The sequence below is a fragment of the Bacillus rossius genome, chromosome 16 (genome assembly GCF_032445375.1).
Source record: "Bacillus rossius redtenbacheri isolate Brsri chromosome 16, Brsri_v3, whole genome shotgun sequence".
In the NCBI taxonomy this organism is placed as follows: Eukaryota; Metazoa; Arthropoda; class Insecta; order Phasmatodea; family Bacillidae; genus Bacillus; species Bacillus rossius.
The window spans coordinates 24,368,403-24,395,746 of NC_086343.1; the positions used below are offsets into that span (position 1 = coordinate 24,368,403).

The following is a 27,344-nucleotide window of genomic DNA, read 5'->3' on the forward strand; positions in this document are numbered from 1 at the left end:
CGCCAAATACCAAATACCACACGGCCTCCTTCGCAACCCCCTTTCCCCCGCTCCGATAGAATAACCGGTTTGGGGTGGCAAACAGCGACTCCGTCCACCACCCCCGGCGGCTAGTAGTGGGGGTAGCTAAGCGTTCGGGTTTTCCACTTCCCCTCGCACCACGTCGCTCAGACACTGCGACAGCTTGCTAACGTGTGCCCGGATGTCCCACCTTAAGCACAGTGCACAGAAGCCAAAACTAGTTTTATCTTTGTATTAATTATGCTGTAGTTCCATGATCATGGTCGCAAACCCTAAAAGACCAAACTCTTAAATGCTGAACTCAGAAATGTACACACAAAACCCTTCAGCCTGATTTAAATTACTCTATACGCAGTGTTTTCATATTTGAGGTTATACCTGGGTGTGTGGCAAATTATACCAAACTTTGGTCAGTTCAGCGACAGTGAAGTTTATGAGTGTAATCGTAAGAATGTATGGCTGTATAAGCATACAACTTCACCGAACATAAAACTGGTAACAGAAAGTAATTAATGATGTAACTCATAACTGCAGCATGTAAATAAATACCAAAATGCTTATTTTAACCAAAAATTTTGTCTAAAAAAAGGCTTTGATATTGAACTTACAGGTACAATTGAATATTTTCAAAAACAACTTCCACCATTTTCGTAAAAGTCACAAGTTAATATATAGCCTTAAAATTATTCTTTTGAAAAATATAACATGGCTGCACTGAAACCAACAAATTATTTTGACTAAAGAAATACAAATACCCATTGCCAGAAGTCGCGCTTCCTTTGAGCCAGGCTTTTTGCAACACCTGACATGCTGCCTACTTCGACGGAGTCATTACAAGCGCCAAGACATTCCGCCACACATATCTCTCACAGGTTATTTGGACAGATAGCCATCCATCCAACTGTACGTTATCAACCAAGGTCATTTCTTATCACTGGCACCTACATCGCACACAACCAAACATGACGGAACTCAAGGTATGTGTGTGGTTTTCCTTAGAAAAATGTTTTTAATTACAGAATTTCATTATTTTCTGGTTCTGGTATTATCAATTTTATTTATTTTAATAATGTTTTCCTTTAAATTTAAATTACAGTCTATGAAAGTAGACAAAATACTGTACTATTTGCATGAGCAACAGAAGTAAAATGGTTCACATTGCGTATTTAACATTTTACACCCTATTCATAGAAAGGACTACCATCAACATTTAAGTTGGTAAGTGAATGGTATTTGCAGTATTCAATAATAATTATTTTAAAAAAGCATAGGGCCTATAATAAGAGATAAAGTAAAACAAGTTAAGACTTTTGACTGATTTTAAAAGGCATAATGGTAAAAGTTCTACATCACGTATCCAAGTTAATCCCTTGATCCTGAAAGCATGATCCTGTGGTACATGATGCTTGCTCTTTTATTTAATATGTTGTAAGACATTAAACAAAAAAAACTTGCGGTATAACAATGAATTATGATCATAAAATATACTATACGAACGAAAACATTTCTAAATGACCTGCCATTATTTGGTTTGTATTGTAATATTTGAGTTTTTGTTATATCCAGGATATTTCAATGTACTAAATTCAAATTACAAGCATCGTGTACCACAGGATCAATATATACTGGATGACAGGATTACCCAATACAGAATTAATACATACTTAACTTCAGGAGAACAAAATGGTATGCTACCAAAATCTGCAAAACATAAAACATCATTCTGCTTTTAATTATAAATATTTTGTTTGTTCATGTAAACTTATAATTTTTCAGTTAAAAAAAAAAAAAAGGAAAAATATAGCCTATAAAGTATGTTTGGACCAATAGTTCACAAAGAGAAACAACTTAAAATTCATGCCAAATTTAAAAATCCCTCCAAACAATTGAATTCCCCATTAAATTGCAATAATTTTGACTGGTAAAGGTTATCACTGTCACTGAAAAGAAACCCAAACTTCTGTAACACGAGTTTGATAATCATTTTTAATTACAAAGTTTAATTCTGAGCCCACTTAAAATGTTCTCTGATAATCCAAACAAATCAGTAATAAACAAATAAACATTTCGCCAAAATAATAAAATGTTATTTTAATGTGTAGTTATTTGTATTAATTTTTTTTATGGTTTTGTTTGATTTGCTACAGTTTAACTTAATTTATATTCCTGACTGAAAGTGTCAGTTTTACAATAATTACTAAATACCAAATGAGTTTTCAATAACTGCAATTGAAAATTTTTAAGTTTTTAATGTATGGATCACATAATGATTCCTATGCTACACAATTTCATTTTGATTAATGTACGCTGTTTTAATTTTTGCTAAAAGAAAACAAACTAAACAAGAAGCCATTAAATTATTAAAAATATCAGTTTCTAATTTTTTTAATTTGCTATTTATAATAAGAAAAAATTAAGGCTGCCACTAAATGTAGAATTGTCAATCCTGATTTAGCAGTGCCACAAGCAGATACCCCTTACGTGACAGAATGTATTGCGTTTTAAAGTCCCGTCAATATTGAGCACATTAGACACATGAAGAATTAAACTCTCACCAAAAAAACAATCACTTAAACTATAAGATGGAGGCAGTGATGTAGCATCAGTGGCAGGAACAAGGAATACCCCGAGAAAATCCCACCGAGACATCCGCAACCTTTAACAATTGCGAATAATCTAGGTTTGACCCCAGCAGGAATCGAGAATCAAACTCTGGTGGAAAGCATGAGGCATGACCACTGTAACCCCACCCCAAGACTTCTTTAGAAATATTGCTTGAATATTCCTTACAGGTCTTTGTCACAAGTTTCCACACGCATAAAATTTTCACCTTTCAAAACTCGACAACCGTCATTCAGGCCAGACCTTTTACAGACAACCCTATATCATTTTATTCGCAATTAAATAGCGCTCATTTTGATATAAGATTTATTTATTAAACAGAATGGTGAAAATAACTATTATCAATTTACCTGTTTATACCTGCCAACCCAGTAGTTATACCAGAAAAAAATAGACAACCCAACGTTTGTATATTCTATAGGCTTCATACTTTCGGTTGGTATTAAATTTATTTGTTAAACTCATCAGTGCAATATTTAATAAAGTCATTTTTCAATTTTTAATTAATCATAGTCTGGCCAGGAATTCTTTAGACAAACCACTCGAGATATATTTTCTAATGTATTAAATTTGATATAAAATACTTTTCATCCATTTAACAGATGGGTGAAGGTCGTTTCTAGTGCGGACCTCTACTATTTGGCATAAGATTTGTTGAAAGTATAAATGGTTTAATTTATAATTCAAATAGTCACAAAGGAAATATGTAAATAAAAGTATTGCCTGCTGGTGAACATGAACTAAAACTTATAGGGATATTTAATGCTCAGTTTAAGTGCTTTTATATTTTAAGATTCATAACCAAACATCTATTTTGTTCACTAACCATTTATAATACCCATACTACATTAAAATTTTGTAATTAAATTTACCAATGGTGGTTATTTACGTTTTGCTGAATCTCTGCACATACGACTCAAAACTGGCTGTGTGCACATTAGTACAACTAACTGTCAACAGGTGGTGCTAGCATTACAAGTTTTTGAAAGTCATTCATCAGTTTAAAAAATGTGTCTATATTATGGCTGCATTTGCTAAGGGATGTAAGATTTAGTGCCATGGACGCAACCCTAATAAGTATTTGGAAATGTAAAATAATGTAACAGTTTCGTTAGATACATTTAACATACTACAGAATTGTAGGCCTGTTTAAGGCTGGGCTACATTCGCAAATGCATGCACATAGCTCAGATGCACATAAGTTTAATGTACATAAATAGTTACCAGCTGCTACAAAATAGCACGCATGCACGCACGCACGCGCACACACGCACGCACACACGCACGCACACACACACACACACACAGAGAAAAATAGCTTAGAAACAGCACACAAAAAGTTATCGAACTCCTAACTTTTTTACATGCCTTATGCCAAATTTCTGTGCTCGACCAATAAGCATACAATATATCATAAATAAACACTACGTCAGCGGCATAGAGTAGCTAGCGATCTGTTTGATTTGTGCATTTCAAAGTAAGATAACAAGAGAAACTATTTAAACGTGGTATTTATTTGTGAGGCAAAGCATTGCAGTTGATCATTCCTAGTCGTTCAAAACTAAATGGCGAAATCAAAGGCTTGAAATATTACTTTATATATGACAAAAATTAAATGAAAATTTCCAAAAAAAAAAGCAAAAATATTTGGAATATTTTGAACCAATGTTTTGGGTGTGAATGTAGTTTCGAATTCTTGCTGAGTGTGTGCGAACATGCTATTTTCATGCTGTTTGTGTGCTATCGCGAATGTAGCCTAGTTTTAGTTAGGTTAAGTTTGCTACATTAAAATATTGTAAAACGATATGAACAGATTCTTTGGTATGGTTAGTGACATTGAAATACGTTTTTAAAAGCAGCCAATTTAACAGCAATCACCAGAAATGCAAATGCCTGACATCTGTCAGAACCGAAACGTAAATACCATAAAATAAGCACTTAAAAGCTGTCATTGCTTCATTAAACTTTAAAAAGAGCACGATTTGATTTTTTTTTTTTTTGTTAGTTGACAGTTCACAAACCACTGCCCAAAATGTAGACGAAACAAACACTTATAACATCAAAAATTTAGCTGATTAACTTATAAGCATAAAAACTATTATCCTGAGTTGCAATTATTACCATATCAGCTAAGCCACCAGGACTTCAGTTCTAAATGGTAGAAAAATTTCACCAACTATATGCCACATTTGACACACAATTTAGATTTCAAAAGCAAAAACATAACTAGGGCAACTTTTTTTTTTTCGAAATGTAACCGCCCAATTAACACTTGACAGAACTTTTCAATACTGACAGTTAAATACAACACAAACCATAAAGCTAACTTCATATGAGCCTGATCATGTATTTAATTTGACACCAACGACCACACAGAAAATCGACATTATTATCACTGAAATTAAAAATTTTCCCCACTACAACCACAACCGTACCTGCGTCGGAGACGGCAAAGCGGCCATCTTCAACTTGGCTGATTTACTTCGGGTTATTTCCGAATTTACCTTTAACCAATGAGAAATACAATCAATAAAACGTTATGTTTCTCTGAATTTTCACAGATTCACAAATTAAAATGCCTCACAAAATAATAGAAACAAAGTAATTTTAAAAATAAAATTAATTGAACTGGCAGTTTTTATGTAGTTTCCACAAATAATAATTGATTTTTAAGGTGATTTCATACTATAAACTAAATGATAATGTTACAAATACAAAATAATAATCTTATTCACTCTCCTAATTACAAGAGACCATAGGTTTGTTTGACTCGAGGTCTCTTTTTTACCTGTCAACTCTTGGGGCGCCCTTTTCCGGAAGCAGTATATCGGATGGTCACTTTACTCGCGGGGGCAAGTTGCTCTCAGGTCACTCAGGTCATGCTCTCGATGCTCCTCCTCTCAAGGAAGAATTGCGAGGGCAAGTCGTCTGCTGGTTGTTTTGGCACGACCACGGTCTAAGGCCGTGGGCACGACTTTGACGATGCAGTCAATATGTTATCAAGCTACATTTGGTGATGACGGTAATATTTTAATAGATGACGACATTGAAGCGGAAAAACATTTCAATATAACTTATTTGGTGTCCTTTATTTAACTATCACAAGATTTACAATCGTTTCCTAGTACAGGTTAGCTTATACATACCACAGACGGTTAAGTCAAAAAGCAATATTTATATTTTTTACCTTCATCAAGGTCTCTCATAAATTTTTAGTCAAATATGGTAAATCAAGCAGTTTAATCTTCAGATGAATCTTCATTTCCAAACAAATTTCTCATGATGTCTGCTATATTTTACGCCATCATTGTTTTACAACAAATAGCATTTTCTTAGTGTATTAAAAGTTACCGACTCTTTTTGCTCTCAGGTCAACTTGCTCCCAACTCTTTCAACTCCCGAGGAGCACGAGAGACCTCGAGTCAAACAAACCTAATGCCATGTTTTTAGTAAAAATTGTAAAAATCAACAAGAACATCAATCATCCATCCTATAATTTAAGAAGGAAATTCTTAAATTATAGGAAACAATATTTACTCCTGGCCCACCTTGGACAGCGAGAACATCTCAAATTTTAAACTTTGGAAATTCAATTAGTGTAAAAACCTTACTAAATTTGTGCGGTTTTCCAAGACACAAAAATAAGGGTTTTTGGCAGTGAATATGCTACACCTGTAACCTAACCATATTCCAAGTGTGTTGACACAAAGTACACAGGCCTTTAACTGTAATAAATATAAATTTTATAACATAAACATTATGAACTGTCGCTTCCTGCGCTTGTCTGCCCTGAACAAAGCTCTATTGTTGCAGTACTGCATTTAATACTAAAGTACGTACATTAACACCCTGACTCTTTATGTAAGATGTAAATGCTTGCATGCTGACTGTGCACGTAATGTGCGGCACTATACTGCCGTGGCAGATGTTTCCGCATTGAACAAAGCCTCTGAAGCTAATACTAAAGTACATACATGAAACCCTGACACTTTACTCAAAGCATAGCTGTCGTCATGCTGACTGTGCACGTGATGTGTAGTACTATACCGACGTGGCAGATGTCTCCACTACGTGCCCGATTGTGCGCGAAGGTGCTGATTCCGCATTGCGTGGAGGCTGTCGGCCTCTGTGAGTTCCTAACGATGACTGTCTCCCCAGCGCCGGGATTGAGGGAGATGCTACCTTCTGCTAAAAAGCGAGAGTGCGGGAAAACAGAAGCGGCAAGTTTGACAGTATAGTCGCATGTTGAACAATTTGTATTTATCAGAAAAGTAATTGAAAACTGTTACAAGTTTTAGTTTGTCCCTGAAAAGAAATACATAAATCCTTTTGCCTAGTTCGGTGGAAGCGTATTGCCACACCCGGCTGCCCTGTAACTTGCCGATGCAGCACATACTTACACTTTCATAATTTCAGCCACTGACAGTAACCAATCAGTGCTTCTTCTCAACAGGTGGCCCAATGTTTGGCAGCACCTTGTCATTCTGTCAACATGCATTCTGGCTGTTGCTCTTCAGCTTTAGGACTCCTCCCCATAATCACACCCTGTGAGTGTTCAGTATGTTGGGTGGATTGTATAGGTACTAAGAACTCAGAAAAAAGGAGGCAGGATGTGATGACAACATTCAGTGCTCCTTCTGGCCACACAAGTAATTATTCTACATTGCTTCTCTATAAAGTTTTGTAGCATGTGCTGTTCAGTGTACAAAATATGCTTAATGTTGCCCTGGGAAGACAGTGTGGTATGAGAAATGGACAAGGCAAGAGTGACCTTATCGACATATCTACTATTGCCCACACAATGGTATCGATGGCACATTTTATGTAGGTATTTCTTAAACATTGTATACTATTTCTAAATCAGTGAAACTGTTAGTAACTTGACATTTTATTTACTAGATCTCCTAATCAAAGAATATCTCTTTCATAAACAAGCTTATATAAACCACCGGTTAACATTTTACTGGCAATACCAATCCTAGTAGTCACTTCTATTAGGATTTTTTAAGTTTACCTTTGACTTGTATTGGGGCTAGTAGTACCTCACACAATAGTACAACCGCCATCATAATAAACTACACATCATTGGAACTGAGTAAGTCAATCAATTATTTTCTCCACAGGGCACCACGCCTAGCCCAATGCAACCTGGGTGAGTGGCAGGCTGCCCAGTTATTTCTTTATGATGGGCACCAGTCTTTTATCGGACTCAAAGACTCAGTAATATTTGGACCTAATTTACAACAATTTTGGTTTAAATTGTATAATGTGTGCACAATCATTTGTGCTAAGATTTAATGTTAAAAAGTTATAATAAAGGCAGCCCAGGGACTTTTCGTACGAATGCCTTTCATGCCTACGTTGTGGCCATCCTGGTCTGGCAATCACTACAGTAAAGCTTCTGTACACCTTTTAACAAAGCTTAGTGACGTAGAATTTTCAACTCTGGTTAAATACTTTGGGCACCCATCTGCATTTATGCCCTCTCCACACGACCTGCTATGAGCCAAATACCTCATGTAACTATGATACTTTACTTGAAAAAGACCATGCACACAAAGTTTTACATATAGACAGTGCATCAATAGATTATGTCTTATCAAATACCCTTGTGTATAGTTTAATATTTTTAGTAGCATCCTTGAGTAAAAGTACTTTTTTTTTTCGTGCCACGACCCTACTATCACGTGGTGATATCACATTCTAAGACCACCAAGAGTTCTCATGTTTTGTGATTTGGTGTACGGATAAATGCAAATTCAATGCGCTGTTACAAATACAACACAGCAGTATGTGTCAGTACAATTTAATTTTTGTCATTGTCCATCATATAGTGCAATGGTGTAGTAGATGTGTTTGAACAAATGAGACAACAGGAGTTTGTTGGACTGTGTGAGCATGTGTGCGAGGATGCTGAACTTTCTGGTGAAACAATTGTATGTAATTTGTTTTTAGTTTGTAGTTAACCATAAATAAACTGAGCAAAATGCCGAATTATGCTAGGTTCACCCTAAGTGTAAAGCAGCTGATGCCGATCTTGGCTCCCTGAAGTTCTTCCTTGATGCACCAACATACTAAGTCACAGCACTATCGTGTTAGTGTAGTGCCACATCAAGAACGCATCTACATACAAGTGTAGTGCATGTGTACACATGAACAGTTCATGTTTCAAGCATTAATTTGTATTTAGTTTTTAGCAGGAATTTAACACTTTACATATTAACAAAATATTCTCTATGTAACTTGTAATTAAATTTACATCGACCCGACCATGGCCTCTAAGCACATGCTCCGCACCGCTAGTACCAGATCCCGTTTTCGGAGCGCACCCCTATCCTGGCAGGAATGAGTCAGGCGAGCGCCTCGGGTATGACCCCACTAGACTCAAATAAACTTCAGGGTACGAAACCCCAGGGGCTCGACCCCATAAAACAATTAAGGAACAAGACATTAGGACACAATTATTATTTCACAGGCATTAAACAAGTGCGTCGTAGCTACTATGTGCGAGCACCGCACGCACAGAATAGACAACGAACCTCATTACCAGTCACCATGGCCACTGGCCTTAATTAAAGTGCCAGTGACAATGATCGAGTCAGATTAGGAGAGATACAACTAAACAGTTCACAGTGAGACAATATGTTAATGAATTTACAGTCGCCAACTTGATGCCACAGTTCAAATAATTAAATACTATAAAACAGTTGTAAGCCTTAAGCACCAAATTACCAGGTGCTACCTTTTAACTGAGCACCTGAACCGTGTTTTTAGCCTATAATAGAGCAAATATAGTTGATATAAGTTATTGGCGCCGACTCACAAAAGAGGTGAAAGTTTCCCTCCCTTGTGAGGCGGCCATGTTCGGCAGTCTCCAACCACTCCGCACCGGGTCAAGACGTGTGTCCGTGAGCAGCTTTCACTTTTGTTCCACTGATCGTTCACTCTGTACTTAATTTAATAACCAAACCTTTTTAATTCATTGCTGCTCACGTAGACTCGACGCGTATTTGCGGACCCGGGCTTATCTCGACAGTTTCCTTGGCGATTCCGCACCGCGTCGCAGACCATGCAATTTACGGCACTGGCCGACTCCAGCCAACTCGTTTTCGTTAAGATCGCCGCACATACGCCTGCCGGCTAAAACCTAACGTAAGTGTAGACTAGAATTTAAGATCACGCTCATTGAGCCCTCCTAAGACAATTAACTTTCAGCGCTGGCCGCCTCCAGCGAACTAGTAATTACGTCCCCGCGAGACTGCCGCGGAAAATTCACAGTGTTATGTTAGTGTCGTGTTTTGTTTTGTAATCAACGTGTGTTAGTGTACTAGTACAACGGCTCAGACGCCGCATAGCGCATAATCCTAGCTTTTGTAGCTGTTCTGCCACCGCGTAGTGTATGTGTAGGGAGTACAGCGTACCCATGCATACCACCGGAGAAGTCCGTGGATTAAAAGCAAATTTAATATACACTGTGTCGTCTACGATTATTCCGCACCATTCCGTCCTCCACACAGCCGAGCGTCCTCACAGCCAAGTAGGGATTTCAGGGTAGATTTCCAGCTGCGCACCTGGTGGGGCACGCAGGGGCAGAGTACCCACGATCCATCACCAACGGCCTAGTGTCCCACTAGCCTGCCCCCCCCCCCCCTGTACAACAGCAGCATCGCGATGCCCATAGCGCCCGTCAGGTACTTACCGGGCCTTCTACAGAGGCCAGGTGTCGGCAAAATATTATAATGTATATTTTAGGCATTGTCTGAATGGGATTGCTTCCATCAAGAAAAGCTGTATACTTAATTTTGAACTCACCCCCCTTCTTAGCTATGTGTCCTATCGGGCCACAGGGCTAGTCCTTGTTGCCTAATAACAATCACTATAACTAAACCCTAGCTCCAGATAACTGTGGTCACCTTTTGTTCGAACAAATAACTTAATTTCTAGTTCGTCTTTAAAAATTTTAAACTTTTAAACTCATCCTGAGGCCAGTCTTATTGTGGCTCAGTCGACAAACCTGGCCATTTCTTTGTCTCAACTGTATTACTTCTTTGCCTTAATGTGTGTATGTTTAGATATATTTTTTATTGTATTGTAAAAAATATAATTGTAACTGTACTACAACTGTTTAAATTTTAACAGTATATAACTGTATTATTGTATAAATCCTATATGTATACTTGTATTACTGTTTCTGCAACGATTTTGTGTTATATGTGTATCAACTGTCGAATTTTAACTTTTATCTTTAGTACCTGTAAAACTAGTTGTTGTTGTTCTTATATATTTTTGATGTGTCCTATACCATTTGTGCAAATGTCTGTATGGTCAGATGGACGAAAATAAAAATACATAAATAAATAAATAAAACATATTTAGCCAACTATACAGTGCTTTACACTGGGCAGGAGTTGTTCTCCAGCTTCACCTTAAACTGATTTTATAATCACATGTTTTTTATCTTCTTAATGTACTGATAATGATAATTATAAGTTTCTCTTTTTTTCATCGCCATTGTGTCATTCACCCCAATAGATCATACAGAATGTGTGGGTATTTAGTGGTAATAATTCCTGGAAAGTATGCTGAAACACTTGCGAACTTTATCAGCATGTATGACTACTTTGTGCACATCCACATGGCCGTTCATGTTCTCAAGTACACAAAAAAATTTCTTAGGTCTTCACAGTTGTTCTGGTCAGGAGATTTTCAGAGTGGAGACTGCTCACCCTGTTGAAGTGATCGCTAACTGTAAGAATTAAAAGCTAATCTAACCACTCCTGCCAGGAGCATACAAAGAAATTCCCTTTGAAATAAGGGAGGGAAGGGAAATAGAATCTCTTTGCATGCTGTTTGATTTCAAAATTTTTCCTTTTGTTGGTGGGAAAGATAGATTAATTTTTTTTTTTTTTTTTTTTTTTTTTTTTTTTTTTTTTTTTTTTAGGATTTCGGGGATGTACCCCTTCATCGCTCACCAGCAAACCCCCCCTGATTCCCGCAAGGCATGAGCATTTGTTATATGCACCATTTTCGTGTACATTTTTTCACACTGTATGTTTCTATAATATTGCAGTTTCTAAAATAGCCATATGTAATATTTTAGAAATATAAAAACTGCAATATGTGCGTTCAGTTTACAATACCGTTCATTTAGTGTGTGATTTGTATGGTAACAATTTACTAGTAAGTATGCTTGGTATTTTAGTCACAAAAGTTTCTGTGTTATCATTGTATATCTAGGCATAGGGTTGGTTGAAATATTTAGAAATTGTTTAGCTTCAAAAGGATACAATGAAGGAAACTAGGAAAGTTTAAGTTTTTTGATGCTTTTATTTTGATACACAGATTTTTCTCCAACATTATGCTGTAGCTGGGATGCTACACTAGCTTGCTCAAACATCCCTTTCCCTGTATCAAGTCTCTCTTTATACCTTATATAACGCTCACTTTACAAATATTCTACATCACCTGGTTAAAAAACTCAGCAATATAAAAATCCTGCTTATGTAAAATGTTAATAAATATTTTTATGCAGTGCCGTAATGAAATAGTAACAGAAATTTTGTATCTGGGACAACCAACTTTGATATATTGCAGCATTCTTTGCCTACATCTTTCCACCCTGTGGAACTTATCTACAATAGAGATATTGACATGTCATTTCATAGTGGCCAGTTATTTTACTTGAAAAACTTGTGATGTGCCAATAGGTTTAGCTCACGAATAGCCAGGGATGTTAATATAAAATGTATTTGAAATATTTGCAATATATATGCGACTTGATCGAGTTGACGTGTATCTCTCACCCACGGCAAGGCATACTTGCGCATTTTATCCAGCAGCTTAGAAGGCTCGCATTTGTGAGATTAGAGTCAAGAGAACAAACCTCAACCCCCACTGCAGTGACAAGGCATTGCACGGAAAGTTTGAGGGAGATGTGCTCTTGGATCAAAGATTAATGGCGAAGAAATGATAGACAGACATGTCTTTGCTCTTTCTCCCATTCTGTCAACCTTGCTGCAAAAAGAAAGTTTTCATTAGAATATTTGGATTTGAATTAAGGAGTAATGGATTTTAATTAAGGAGTAATGGAATTAAGGAATGATAACAATACAAATGTGACTTGCTATTAAGGGACATGAATTCATAAAGCATTAAATAATTAACGAGATAGGGAGACATCTCAGAGAATTGTTAGCTGTTCGCTTAGAGCTTCAGAGTGATTGACTGGCTTGAGAGTTGAGAGTACATTGCCGGAAGCTGAGGAACGAGATTTATGCTATCGTATGTTGGACATGGATGAGGTGTAACACCCTCCATATGCTTCTTCAATTATAAATTATACTTATGACGTGGTTGACTAGTAAAATACGACTGTGCGCCAGTCCACAGACTTGCACTTAAGGTCTTATAACACTTTGGAAGTTTCCTTGGAAGATCTTCCATGGTAGCAGGTACGGATGGTTGATTTTGTGGAAGAATTAGCAGAGTGCTGGCCGTTTCCATGGATGTTTTTGGAGACGGTCGTGTTTGAATTTCAGTGGAAGATTTCGTAGAAGGTGGAAATTTTATTCAATCAGAATGAAACGGTAGTGCGCTTCTAGTGTTAAAAACGGTAATTCATTTTGGAGGGATTGAAGTTATTTTGATTATTGGTTTGAAACGAGGTGAACATGTTGTCTGTTGAAGCAGTTAAAGCATTATGCGACAATCATGAGAAACATCCAAGTTTATACAATACAAAAAAAGTATTTACTAACATAATAAAACCATTCGCACAATCTAGGCCTAAACCAGTCACAGTTCTACATGGGATAGTTTCTTCTATATAAACATCCATACCTGCTGCCATGGAGGTTTGGCTAGCAGTTTTGTTGGAAGCTTCTAGCGGAGCCTGTATGAAACCTTCCATCGTGTGATACAGGCTTTAGAGGCGACACCGAGCTAGAAGTACCAGTGAGCGTCGCACTTATCATCCTGCCTCACCGACAAAGATACACCTCTGACTATGCGAAAGCGAGGTAACTTAACTGCAGACGGATAAACTCGAGGACGCAGATAAAGAAAACTGGAGGAGGAATTGGCCAATGCCTAAAATAAGGAACCATCCAAACGTTTATCTGGACTGCTTTCGAGGAAACCATGGGAAACTGAAATTTGTACGACAGGTTTGCGGTTATGAGCGGGCAGTTTGATTCACAGACTCAGGGCTGAAGGATATAGTTCATTTTTATTTCACTAGGCCTAATACTTAAAGAGAACTGAGACCTGTCACACGTTATTTGTCTCAGGATACTTTCAGCATCTACACCCTGCACTCTGCACAATGCTTGTCAGGCACAAGCAATGCATCGCGACGTTCAAGTTAAAATTATCCTTCGTTCCTCCAGGATAGTTCAAAATAATATCTAAACATTTACAACAAGGAAATCTTCTGCGTGTGGTTTATGTGCAATGGGTTTCTTGACCTCACATTCTCCATACATCAAAACTTTGACATCTGAAACAAAACAAAAAAAAAAAACACAACATGACTTAATGTAATTTATTGAAAAATGGCAGCAGCTGAATGCATCACAGTAAATCTTAAAACACTTTAGGTTACTCTAATCAACAAACATGAACCATATACTGTTCCTTAAATAGTTAAGTAAAACATTTAACATACATTAGTAAATAATTTCTTGGGAACAAAATAAGCACTTTTACCTATAGGCACTTTTTTTTGTTGGTAGTTTCTCCTTAAAGAATTTTTTCATGCGCTAAAAGGCAGGGTTTTACATCACATTACATTACTTGTAACGTTCAATATTATAGTGAACTCCGAAACATTTGACTACAGAAATGGTGCTCATAAATGAGTTATGCATGAGGAGTGGAATCGAGTCACTGACACTGGTCTCATGAGTGTGATTGCAAAACGATCACGGCGCGGCGTCTTGAGGTAATATTACCTCAAAGTACTGAGCTGTGGCGTATGCTTGGCCCTTTGTTTCTTTTAGCTGTTAACGATAAGCCCCGGGTAAAATTGCGAGTACAAAATTATATTTCGCATCACCCACTGTATATCATATACAACATGCTTGCTTTTAGTTAAAATTTTCAACGAACCACATAAAAAAATTTATGAACGAAAAAGTGAAAATAGATTTGTTACAATGGTGTTTTGAACTTGAAAGAAATACGATAAAAATAATTAGAAAAATTAAATAATCAAAGATCGTGCCTGCGTGTTAAAACAACTATCTTATTTACGATTCTGCATCAGTCTGTGGAGATGACTAATAAAATATATATTTCTCTTGATTTTGAGAATTTATATCATTCATATTTTTTTTAGTTGAAACCAATTCTACATTCAAATAAAATCAAATTTTTTGCTATTATATTTTGTTTGTTCTAAATGGAAAAAGAAAAAAAAATAGAGAATATTAATTAGTTTATACTTACCTAATATCACAATTACTTGGACCTGACTCTATACATACATACATACATACATACATACATACATACATGTAGTTGCAATGGATGTGTGTAATTCGGTAACAAATTATGGACATGTGTATTTGAGAGCATTTGCCCATCACAGAAAAATTTAGACTGACAAAATTGACAAAAGCTAACTTTGGCTTTGCTTTATCTACATGTTTTGTACATATTTCACGTATGCCAGTCTTGGTTTATCTACGACGGAATAATGCTCTGTATTTGGTCTATTGGTGTTAAACAATGCATAATTTATCATGGAATGAAGACAACTTTTTTAAGTTTTTGGCTTTTCGTCTCACGATCTACAATACTTCCAATGGCATTACAGAGGACTTACGGCCGTGCCTTAATGAATTAATGCCAGCAGCCTATTCATTAGTACAGTTATGTTTTGGAAACTATAAAATATTATTCTTAAATGACGTTTTAGCGATCACTGTAACTGAAGATCTGTTCAGGTAAAAATCTATTTAAATTATTTAATTTATCCCTACCAAATAGTTACAAGATATTTCAATGTAGCCACTTTATTATATTAGATGATTATTAGTTGCATATACACAAGAATTGGTTGAGTATTTTATACACATGAAATATTCGTAGTACTTTTTTTTTTAACGAATTAACAAAGTTTTAGACAATTTTAAAATGTTGTATAGAAACGTGCAATATGAATGTATTTTCACCTAAATTCAAAGCTGCTATATTCGAAGTATGTTTTTTTTTTTAAATTTTAATTTTGAACTTATTAAAAGGGTAGAGAAGTAGCTTTTGCATTATGAATATTATCAGATTATTCAGAGGTTAATACACGGTGGTTTGAATTTAGAAATTTTTGAGCCGATTACCACAAGTGGTTTCAAGAATTATTTTCATAATAAACACTGCTCTAGCCCCAGGTTAAAAAGTGAATATTTGAACGTGTATTACAATGTTTGCAAGCATATTCTTGGTATGAAAATGAAATGATAATAATGATCATGGAATATATTATCATGTAATGCAGTTGGTTTGAAATGATAACCAAAAAACCGCTCGCCAAGTCGAAGATAACATTATCAATCATGTTATCATTTTTCATGGCGTGTTCGCGTATTTAAGGCAGTCGATATGCTAAGTTGACGATGAAACAGCTGGTAAACACGTGGGTGAGGCATAATCGCTCGCTTCTCGACACGGCCCTGCTCAGTGACGGAATGAGTGGCCATTCCTGACAGTCCCCCGCGCTCGTCAATATAAACCATGTTTATCAAGCCCCACTTTATCAGTGTGCGAACTGATATGGAGCGTGTCTGAAATCCAAGACTTAGCAAAAAGAACGAGGACTATCATACACTGAGTGTTCGTGAATTGGGGGCCGCACATATTTAATGGGTGGCAGGGAATTACCAAAAACAAGCAATTTCTGTCAAGGAACGTATGTCCGAAATGGGAAACCTGTTCAGTTACAGAAGCAAACAGTAGCGTATAATTCCACGTATAATTCAAATTTGAAATCTTTGCAGGGTTTCGTTTGTGGACCCAGGTTTTTTTTTCAACAAAAACAGCTTGTTTTGGCGTTGTTATGCCAGCTACTAAATTAATATGTTCTTTAAACGGTTATTGCAATGGGGAAGATTGATTAAACAACATTCTTTTGGACACATGCCAGTGTTGGTTCGAACCATATGTCACAGAGAAAACTGAAGAATGGACAAAGAAAAAAACACGAGTACACAAACACACATAAAACAAGCCAAATTCAGCCAACGTTAAAATGTTAAATGAAGTTAAGACAACACAAACAATTCCGTGGGATGAATAATTAGAACAGCAGGCATCACAACACAGATGAACAAAGTGGGTTGACAACGACGAGGAAGTTGCAACAAAAAAACATTAAATACTGTTTTGGGAGACGGTCTGGCCCCCATATCAGACGCAAAATGGTTAAGTTTTGTGGCTTTCCCTTTCTTAAGTCCATCATGGATGACATATTAATAATAAGAATGATTATAAACGTAAGATTGTATGTCAACAAAACACACTTTAATACCTATAAAGGTTAGGATTGAACTTATGTTAATGTAAGGTGAATACTACAACACAATTCGCCCTTCTAAGAAGGGCCGACAATGAGTTTGTGAAGAAAATTTTTTTTTCTTATGGTTTTCAAAAGAAACCTAACGTTTAATGTGAACTGTGTAATTTTGAACGAGTGAAATGTCGCTGGTTACTGTAGTAAGGATTCCTTTGTTACATGTATTTGAGTGACTTACTTTATTTTCTTTTGTATTTGGGTGGTTTCTATTTATTGTAAAGTTTTCTGTTCTTTTCAGTTGTAATTTACTGACTTATATTGTGTTCTGATGGTTTCTGTTGGAAAAGCATTCTGTTTAGGTCCGGTGTTTTCTAGCATTTTTCATTGTATTTTGTTGGTTTCTGTTGACAATCATTCTATTGTTTTACAGCATTTTCGATTGTATTCGGTTGGCTTCTGTTGAAAGGCATTTTATAGGTTTAGATTATTTAGATTTTTCATTTTATTCTATTGGTATTTGTTACAGCTGTAAATAATTTAATTGTTTTTGTAGTGTTTTCCATTTTACTCTGTTGGTTTCTGTTGTAAGGCACTCGTTTGGAGTCTGTTGATTTCTAGAGTTTACCTTTTTTTTTGTTGGTTTCTGTTGTTTTTGTTGTGGTGATTTCTGTTGATTCATGTTTTTGTTTAAATTTTTTTAAAGAGATTTCTATTTTAAACTGTTGTATTTTGTACATTTTGTTGCGAAAAACATTCAAAATTTAATTATTTTTTTATAGTATTTTTAAAGTGAAGTGTGTAGTTGTTAGAGACCCGTAAAATTCGCGGGTTCATTTCGTGTTATGCTAAAATTCAAATAATTATACCTTAGTTTTGCTTCTGTCATCGGTTCACTGTTAATCTGGAGGACTAGGGCCAATTAGAGACCCCTCACTCATAAAGCGTCGAATCACAGGCCCACCCAGTCGAGACGACTCACAAGTCAGCAGCCAAATGAACAGTTGGCATTGGCCCGAGTACGCAGAGGATATCGGAGTCCATCCTGGAGGTCACCGAACCCGCGGATTTCACGGGTCTCTAGCCAATTGCGAAGGAGGGGGGGGACCGGAACCCACCTGCCCGGGCCTCGCCGCGCTTCACGGCGCAGCGCAGCACGCACTCGTTGCTGTAGGTGCGCAGGTCGGAGCCGCACACGGGCCAGTACACGCGCGGGCAGATGCAGGGCAGTCTGCGCGCGCGCGCCGCGGGACACAGCGCCGCCGCCACGCAGCACAGCCACAGCAAGCCGGTCCTCATCGCCGCGGTCTCCTGCGAGAGGCACAGACACGCGCACTCACGGTCAATCCCCGCACCTTCCCTTCCACAGCCCGTCAGCCGGACACGGCGGGGCTTGACCACCACTCCAGGGTCATCCAATCATCAACGCAGAGCAGGCATGGGCGTCGTAACCGGCGATGACGGGGAGGGGGGGGGGGGGTTCACGCCCCCCCCCACCCAATAATAAAAGTCTTCAATTTCGTCCCCTCCAACAATATATTTAGTTTCGTAGTTATATTAAAAATACATTTTCTGTGATACAACCCATAAGTTGCGCATGGTGCATTTATTCCAATTGTGGTAATGTGAGCACTTTTTAATTCGATCTTCGTGTAAAATGAAAATCAGGTCCGATACCGAAGCGCGCCGGTAGCAGAAAGCCGAGACGAGTCGAGCCGATCCGATCAAATAAATTATATATTGCAACCCTCTATAATTAAAAAATTTAGGAAAGAAAAATGCCTAAAAACCACCTTTTTGCAACTTCAAACCCCCGGATCCCCCGCTTTTTTTTTTTTTCCAGGGGATGTATATTCTTCAACAACTAAATCAATTGAAGGGCCCCCCCCCCCCCCAAAAAAAAAAATATATCCTTGCGACGCCCATGGAGCAGGTGTACGAGTCTGCTTATCTGGCTCCGGGTCGGACTCCACGATCGCATAAATCAAGGCCTGCCACCGATTTCCGCGTCGCGCGCGATTCCGTCAGACGATTTTAAGGTTATCTGTCATTGGTAGAGACCTGCAAAATTCGCGGATTCATTCGGTGATAGGCTAGAATTCAAACACATATACCTCTTAGATAATTTTGCTACTGGCCTAACTGTTCATCTGGATGAATCTCAACCAGTTATGAACCCTCACACCAAAGAAGGATCGAATCACAGAAAAACCAGCTGAGACGACTCACAAGTCGGCAGCCAATGAACTTGCGTTATTTGCCCCGAGTGTACAGGGGTATGTGCAGTCTATCCTGAAGGCCATCGAAACCGCGAATTTTGCAGGTCTCTAGTCATTCGTTTCTATTGGTGGCAGACATCTTAGTCTGACTGCAGGATGCAAAGTTTCTCCCGTAATCTACGATGAAACGAGACATCCAACAGCAGCAGCAGCAGCAACCACAGGACTGATCGTGCGAGTGGGAGAAGTGTTTAGTTCAGTCCTGACAGCCACAGTCCGAACTGGGAGCTGACCTGATCGTGCGTGTGTGTGTGTGTGTGTGTGTGGGCAGAAAGAAGTACGGTACCCAAATATTCTCATCGGCCCCGTCAGAGTGCAGGGGGTAAAAACACCTTTCGCCGACACATACCCAACAATGACAAGAAAAAAAGCTGCAGTGTCTTGTTCAGATACCTTGGTATCGTAAACGTATTCGCGAAGCGCAGTCATCCCTGGCTACGAGATTCCAGAGGTAGCCATAACGTCATGCGGCGAATGAGAGAAGATAAAATATGTACCGCGAGTGCCTCGAGTGTTTTCAAGTATCTTAAACGGTTTTTTTTTTTTCGCACCTTAAATATTATTTTGAAAACACGCGTTTTTCTTATTCACCATTTCCACTCTCTTAAAAAAAAATCATTTTAAACAGCGCAAATCCAAACTCAGGAAACCACTTATCCGACCTCAGCGTGTTAGTAAACGCGTTGTTTGTAAACAGACATCACTCTTGTTATCTCGAGCAGTTTCACAATCGCGTGGTTTCGTCTGAAGTTATGCACACCGCATGTGTGCCCATACAGGCTGAGTTGACGAATAATAACGCATGTCTCTATTTACAGGCAGAACTATGGTAACTGAGCAGATTAATTTCAGTCCAGGCTGGACTCAGGTTGCCTATAAATAACCAAGCTTTTTTAGGGTTCTCATTGTCGACAAAAAGTCACATCTTTTTGGTGGATTACATGTGGTTCGGCAACCACTTAACACTCCTTGTTTGTAACTGCCTCAGGGTCTTCGTCATCGAGGGCGTGTTAACAGCACTCACTGTGTGTGGTCCAGTCATCAACGCAAAGCAGGTGTACGAGGATTTTGCAAATTTGTGTCATTATCTGGCTCTGGGTTGGACTACACAATCGCATAATCAAGACTTGCCACAGTATTTCCGGGTCGCACACGATTCCATCAGGTGATTTCTTTTTTTTAAGGCAATTGTCATTGGTTTCTAGTCCTCCAGAGAGTTTCCGATAGTCCGTGATCCAGTGGCAATGGTATTTCAAGTGTTCTATAGTTTTGTTGGTTGGGGGGGGGGGGGGGGGAGAGAGTCCCTTAGAAATACCACCGACTCTCTGGCCACGTTCCCGACTACAAATTATAGATAGAGACCGGAAAAATTCGTGGGTTCAATGACCTCCAGGATAGCCTCCACTATCCTCTACACACTCGGGCAAATGCCAACTGTTCATTGGCTGTTGACTTGTGAGTCGTCTCGACTGGTTGGCCTGTGATTCGACACTTATATGAGTGAAAGTCTCTCATCGGCCCTCATTACTCCAGATTAACAGGTAACCAACGGCATAAGCAGCACTAAGGTATAATTATTTGAATTGTAGCATGTCACGAAATGAATCCGCGGATTTTTCAGGTCTATAATTATAGAGCGTCTCACTCTAGTATGCGGTTCAGAGTAAATGGCGCACCCCATCTGGCCACACATATTAGTAGCGCTTGTTTACACGTAAAATTTTATTTTGTAACTCATTATAAGTATAAAGTTTTTAATATATATGTTTTAAACTTTACTATTTATCAATCTTTTTAAGTCTATAAACTAGTGCATATTGATAGTATCATTGTATTCGTACTTCTGAAAACACTAATTTAATACTAAACGCCAACTATTTCACACGATAAACTATCGGTAGCAGCCATCACTATTAATTTCAGGCATTCCAATGTGTCATGTGCTATGTTCGAACAGAGCCAACATGTTTATATTAAATTGCGATAAATTTTGTTGACGAAGGCATTTGAACCAAATATCCTTTAGAAGTAAAACAATTTCATTATGATTTTTGATGAAATGCAACGTGGAGATGCGTAATTTACAAAATTTTAAATTAAAATTTTCCTTTACAGCATACAATAATTCAACATCTTTTCCCCTAAAATAATGTTTTATGACCTGGCGGAAACGCAATCTTTCTGGGATATTGTAAAATGTCGTGTCTGAATGTTGTGCTCTCTGGTGTAGATCTGGCAACAGAGCACGCCGAGACAAGGACAGCGCTGGTGGCAGGTGTCGTGTATTGGAAAGAGAGAGTGAATGTCGGGTCGTTACCACAACGCCGAAATACCACAACGCCGAACGTACAATAACGCCGAATACTATAACGCCGAATGACAAATTGACCGCAACGCCGACAGCTAGAAAACTGCTGTGTACAACAACGCCGAAATACAGTAACGCCGAAAAATGTTGCTGCGGGGAGGGTGGGCCACAGGAGCAAAATGAAAAACAACTGAATGAATTTGTGTGTGTTTCTTAAATGTATCTTAACGCCGAAATAACACAACCTAACCCCGGCGTTGTGGGTCACAGCAGTTTTCTAGCTGTCGGCGTTGTAGTCAATTTGGCATTCGGCGTTATTGTACGTTCGGCATTGTGGTATTTCGGCGTTGTGGTGCTTCCCCGTGAATGTCTACGGCACTGGCAGCTAAAGGATGATACGCGCTGCAAGCGAAAATAATCCAGGCTTGTACTCACCGGGAATGGAGCGATCTGACGAATAAACCACAGCTGATCCTTCGAGGGATGGTAAACACACGTCTCGGCTCCTATGTTTACCGGGTCATGAAATCCGGAATAACTCTAAATGTGTTTATTTTATTTTCCCCCCCTCGACTTCGGCCGCATTCCTCTCTCTCTATCAAGAGAGCGTGACCCTGATGAGTCACGAACCACGGCCCGCGCTCACTGACAGAACTGCTTTGTTCCTTATCGACCAGTTCTTTATTTGCGAATAAGCTACACTTATGACGTCGCAATCAAGCAAATATTTGGCTGTAGTGCAGGTTATGTAAAACCCCGGCGAAAGGCGTGGTTACGCGAATAAAATTGATTTTATTGAAGGTGAAATTTAGTTTGAGAAATAATTTTCTTCGAATGTTTTGCCAGTTAAAAACAAATACGTACTTTGCTTGTACGGAAAAAAAGTTTTCGTGTACGTGAGGGCCCTATCACGTGGTAATCAAAAAAAAATATATATATTTCTTTCAAAATAGTATTAAGAAAACTTAAAATACAAAAAAGAATTATCATTGAGTATTTTGAGCATTCCTGTGATCTGTGTAATTCCTTTTGTACTTTACCAAGGATTGTACTTGAAAAATCAGTTACCAACAATTTAACTTGTAAAATTGCAAGTCAGAGCTTTTTACCATTTGCAATTTTACAAAGCTCTGTCTTGCAGTTTCACAAGTGATATATTTGGCAAAAGATTTTACAAGGATACATCCAAACGAAGACAGCTAATACTCAACAGTTTATCTGATGATGTTTATTTGTTGAAAGACTCTTTAAGCGAACCACAAGAACCACTGCCGCGCGCCTGTTCCCCAGTTAGTACCGACCGAAAAAAAAACCTTGCGTATTAATTTCGCGGTAGGCTAGAATTCAAACAGTTTTACCTCTGACCTGCTTCTATGATTGGCCACGGTTTACGTGAAGGACTCTGAGCCAACGAGAAATTCTCTCCAGTAAAAGTATAGAATCACTGGCAGCCCAGGCTAGAAATCTCTCAAGTAAGCAACCAATGAGCAGGAGAATCCTGCCCAAGTGTGCATAAGACTGTGGAGTATATCCTAAATGTAACCGGTACAGCGAATTTTACCAGTCCCTATCAGCTAGTCATCACTGGTCTAGACAACTTTACTGAGTTTGGGCAAATAATGTTTTTTTATTACAAATAACTAGAGACCGGAAAAATTCGCGGGTTCAATGACCTCCAGGATAGACTCCAATTTCCTCTACACACTCGGGCAAATGCCAACTGTTCTTTGGCTGCTGACTTGTGAGTCGTCTCGACTGGGAGGCCTGTGATTCAACACTTATATTAGTGAGTATCTCTAATTGGCCCTCATTCCTCCAGAATAACAGTGAAACAATGACATAAACAGCACTAAAGTATAATTATTTGAATGTTAGCATAACACGAAATGAACCCGCGAATTTTTCAGGTCTCTACAAATAACAGAGAAGGTATTTGAAAACGGAACGCTGGTAGTACGGCTTAATGCTTAGTAGAACAAATTTCTACAACCAAAACAAAAAATTTTCGAATGTTTCATTGAAAATTATTTTGTGCTAACACCTTTTAATTCTTATTTATTTTGTGACGCACACTTAAGACCATAAGTAGGAAACATGTTAGCAGCAACCTGCAGTCTAAGTTGGCGGGTAGAATCCAGTCTCACGCTGCATAAAATCCAATGGTCACGAAAAAAAAAATTAACGTTCTACATTTTTTTCACGACGTAGGTTTACTTTTAGCCGTCGGCGAGCAGACTTACTTACCTCTGGAAAATGCTACCTCGAACGGGAAAGTCAACAAACTCCGAATATCTTCTTGCCAAAAGAGTCGTTACGAACGCGTGCACTTGGAATTCGATTTGTCGCCTCTGCGTAGGGACGTGTCTAGTTATATCGGCGCGGTGTTCCAGATAACGAACGGGGCGTCGTGTCGCTTTTATCAGCAGCTGATAAACGTTCCGCCAGAAGAAAATGACCAATTACGTGCGAGAGATTGGGAAAATAAAAAAAATCCAGACTTACTACGACGTGCTATCGTGGCGAAATATTCCGCTTCCGAGAAAATAAAACCACGCGGCTTCGTCAAAGGTCCCGTTACAGGTCAACTTCAACTAAACGAAAACAATATATACATATACATGCATATAAAGTTGAATTTTTAACACTTTTGTGCAGTATGGATAAGAAGAACCAAATTGAATAAATAACTAACAAATTTTAAAGACTACTGCGTGGTATGGTTTGAATATCTTTCAGAAAAAAAATTACCTATTCTAATGGCTAGGTGAAATTAAATACTTTTTTCTTCTGAAATAAATAGATAATAAAACCATATCACATATTAGCAAAACCGTTGCGACGTTTCGAGTACTGGCATCTGTTCGTCGGTGCTGTCGTTGTGTTATCCGTAATACCTGTTTAGTTTCATCGTTGGATCCATCTGTTTGCTGTGTTTCTTATTTCGCATTCTTGCAATGGTGTATGTCCAAAGAATTACATTGAACAAAAATTCCCCACTGCAAGAATAATCTAAAAGACTTATTAAGACTTATTAATTCAGTACGAAAAGCCAATGACTCCTCAGAAGGGGGGAAACTATTTGTAGCAGCCGATCCTATTTACTTCAGGCATTCCACTAATAGGTATATAAGTACAATGATTTGAACGAAGGCAGGATTTGAAAATCAAACAATAGAAATTAATATGTTGGGCCATAAAAAATGTTGCAACCAATATGGCGCCTTTCAATTTCTATCTCTCCCCCCTTAACACATTAACAGCCTGATTAATGTTAAGAGTGATTTAATGTATCCAGACAACAAGCTCACTTTGCCATGTATTAATCTATGGAACGGGTGTATGTTCTGAAGTGTGAAGGCTGCTATGCACAAATCATTTACTACACGCCTGAATACTTGCCTTCGTGTTAGTTTCGGAACTTTTTGAAGTTGAAAAAAAAATACACGTGGGTTAAAAGCGCGACATAAACGTATCAAGTGCAGGGGCGTAGCCAGGGGGGGGGGGGTTAGGGGTTCAAACCCCCCCCCCCCCTTAGCACCAAATCTTTAATTTCTTATTCATCACTCAAACAAATTTCATATTAAAATTAATAAAAATTTTACCATTACAATATTTAAATTTAAGAACCGAAAACTGCTAAAATAGCACTATTTTACAACTTAAAATCCAAATTTCCCCGGGGGAGGACCCCCGGACCCCCCGCTTTAATACGGGTTGGGGGGGGGGGGGGCGGCACGCTTCTTAACACCCCCCATACACAAATCCTGGCTACGCCACTGATCAAGTGACGTAATTATAATACATAAGCAGTTAAAAATCAGAAGAAAAAATATTGATTTGAAAATTGCAGCAAGTATCTTTGTTACGTCCCTTGATATACATGTCTCTCCGATGCAAGTTATGATTTCGAGGTCCCTGTAATTACCGAGGCGAGCCGTTTGCAAGCGCAGCAGGGACTTTCGCGCGACGGTGCCAGCGTTACTGCACAGGCGAACGTTAACACGTTACAGGTTACACGTGAAGTTCAAAAAATCACCAAGGCAAGAAATTCGGACGTGCACGAACGATTTGTTCATCGCATAGGCTTCCCGGCTATGAACTTGAAGTCAACTGGTTAGCAGTTGGATCGCAAAACATATCTTAGCTGTAAAAAAAAGACTGATATGCTGAAGCTTAAAAAACGCCATTATGAAGTGCGCATTGTTAACCTAAAACGATAAAAACACACATGCAAGGAATTAGCGTTAAACTTCATTATAACAAAAAAATTTGACTTCAATAATTATCAACATTGCACACCAACTCATTTACATCTTACCTTCATGCGCTTTACTAGGAAGTAATCGGACTTAGGATATCTCAAGGCATTGATTATCACCACGCGATTCCCAGTAAGGTGATTCTCCATACAGGTGACACACTCATGGCGCCATTCGAGAGCCAAACAATTTTCGCTGCGTAACTACTAGAAGTAGTTTCGTAACTGTCTGACGTGGCCCCTGAAGTTGTCGTCACTGTGTTTTATACTTTGGCCAATGAGCTTATAGGGAAGCTTACGGGGGTGGCTTTAGTTAATTGAAACCCACAGTACACAAAAAATAAAAATATTTGATACAGTTGGTGCATAAATTATCATTAAGCTTTCTACCATCTCGTGGTCATGAGTGGGGCATGTAAATGAAACCAGACACGTAGCTTCTCCCCTGAGGCAGGGTCGACATGGATGGAATTGGGCTGACACTCATAGGAGCCGGCTGCCCTACCAGAGGGACACATCTGTCGTTTGAAGGGCCATGTATTTTTAGCGAAAATATCTGACCGCTTATTAACCTGAAATGGATACGCGTTCCGACGAAAATGAATTCGTCAAACAAATCCGATGTCTTATGACTCATAAGACATCGGATTTGTTTGTTGGAACATTGTGGTTTCAGTGCAGGCGTGTTCTGAGATTAGTTTTGCTTCTATCCACAAGCGAAGATGGAACCCAATGATGATACATATTTCCTTGAAAGTCCGATGTTAAAGTATTTATCAATGATCAGTGAAACAAAACCCGAACATGTTGACGATTGTTGGATGCAAGCGACTAAATACTTGTGCCCATTTCTCCATTCATCCCACTTCTGCCGAGAAAGATCTCTGTTGTGGAAATTTATTTTTGTACACCCCACAGACACTTGTTTTCAAATACAAGACTAATTAATTTTTCTACATAAATTTTTATGACCTGTTGATGACCTTCAACAAGCACGTGGACGTCACAATTTAATTCGAAAAATCGAACTGTTCTGAACGACCAGCTAGTTCTGACGTGTTCGTGCGTATATCTCCAGAGGCGGTTGCAGGCAGTGTAAACACTCCCATTTTACTCGCATTGCTGGATTGCGCTGGCGAACTCTTCACAACCTCTTTCCGTAGGAACACGCATCCGTTGTGACCGTAGCCTGAGGTATTCCTGCGCTTGTGATTGGCGGCCGTCTGCACGAGAGGATACACTGCCCTATTTGACCTGGCCAATCAGGACGGCGCTTTGCTTCCGCACCGGATGGCTGTGACGGGTGTGCTGAAAGCAGACATGCACCTGAAAGAAACTCTGTCAACCACG

At 38.5% G+C, this 27,344-nt stretch overlaps 2 protein-coding genes across 7 annotated transcripts in view; both read right to left on the reverse strand.

Annotated features, from left to right (window-relative positions):
- Positions 1-5,152, reverse strand: part of LOC134539820 (epidermal growth factor receptor substrate 15-like 1) — a 122,704-nt gene extending 117,552 nt beyond the window's left edge. Inside the window, exon 1 of one of the 6 annotated variants that reach the window (XM_063382110.1) lies at positions 777-1,737. In XM_063382110.1, coding sequence (XP_063238180.1) covers positions 777-830 — 54 coding nt within the window. In that variant the 5' untranslated portion in view covers positions 831-1,737. Of the gene's footprint in view, positions 1-776; positions 1,738-4,764 lie in introns of those variants that run through there. The other 5 variants (XM_063382106.1, XM_063382107.1, XM_063382109.1 and 2 more) reach the window with 5 other exon arrangements.
- Positions 5,153-13,851: 8,699 nt separating this feature from the next.
- LOC134540329 (serine protease inhibitor dipetalogastin-like) overlaps positions 13,852-27,344 on the reverse strand; it is a 33,177-nt gene continuing 19,684 nt past the window's right edge. The window contains exons 4-5 of the mRNA XM_063382991.1: positions 18,268-18,460; positions 13,852-14,140 (exon numbers count right to left, since the gene is read on the reverse strand). Coding sequence (XP_063239061.1) covers positions 14,049-14,140; positions 18,268-18,460 — 285 coding nt within the window. The 3' untranslated portion in view covers positions 13,852-14,048. The remainder of the gene's footprint in view (positions 14,141-18,267; positions 18,461-27,344) is intronic.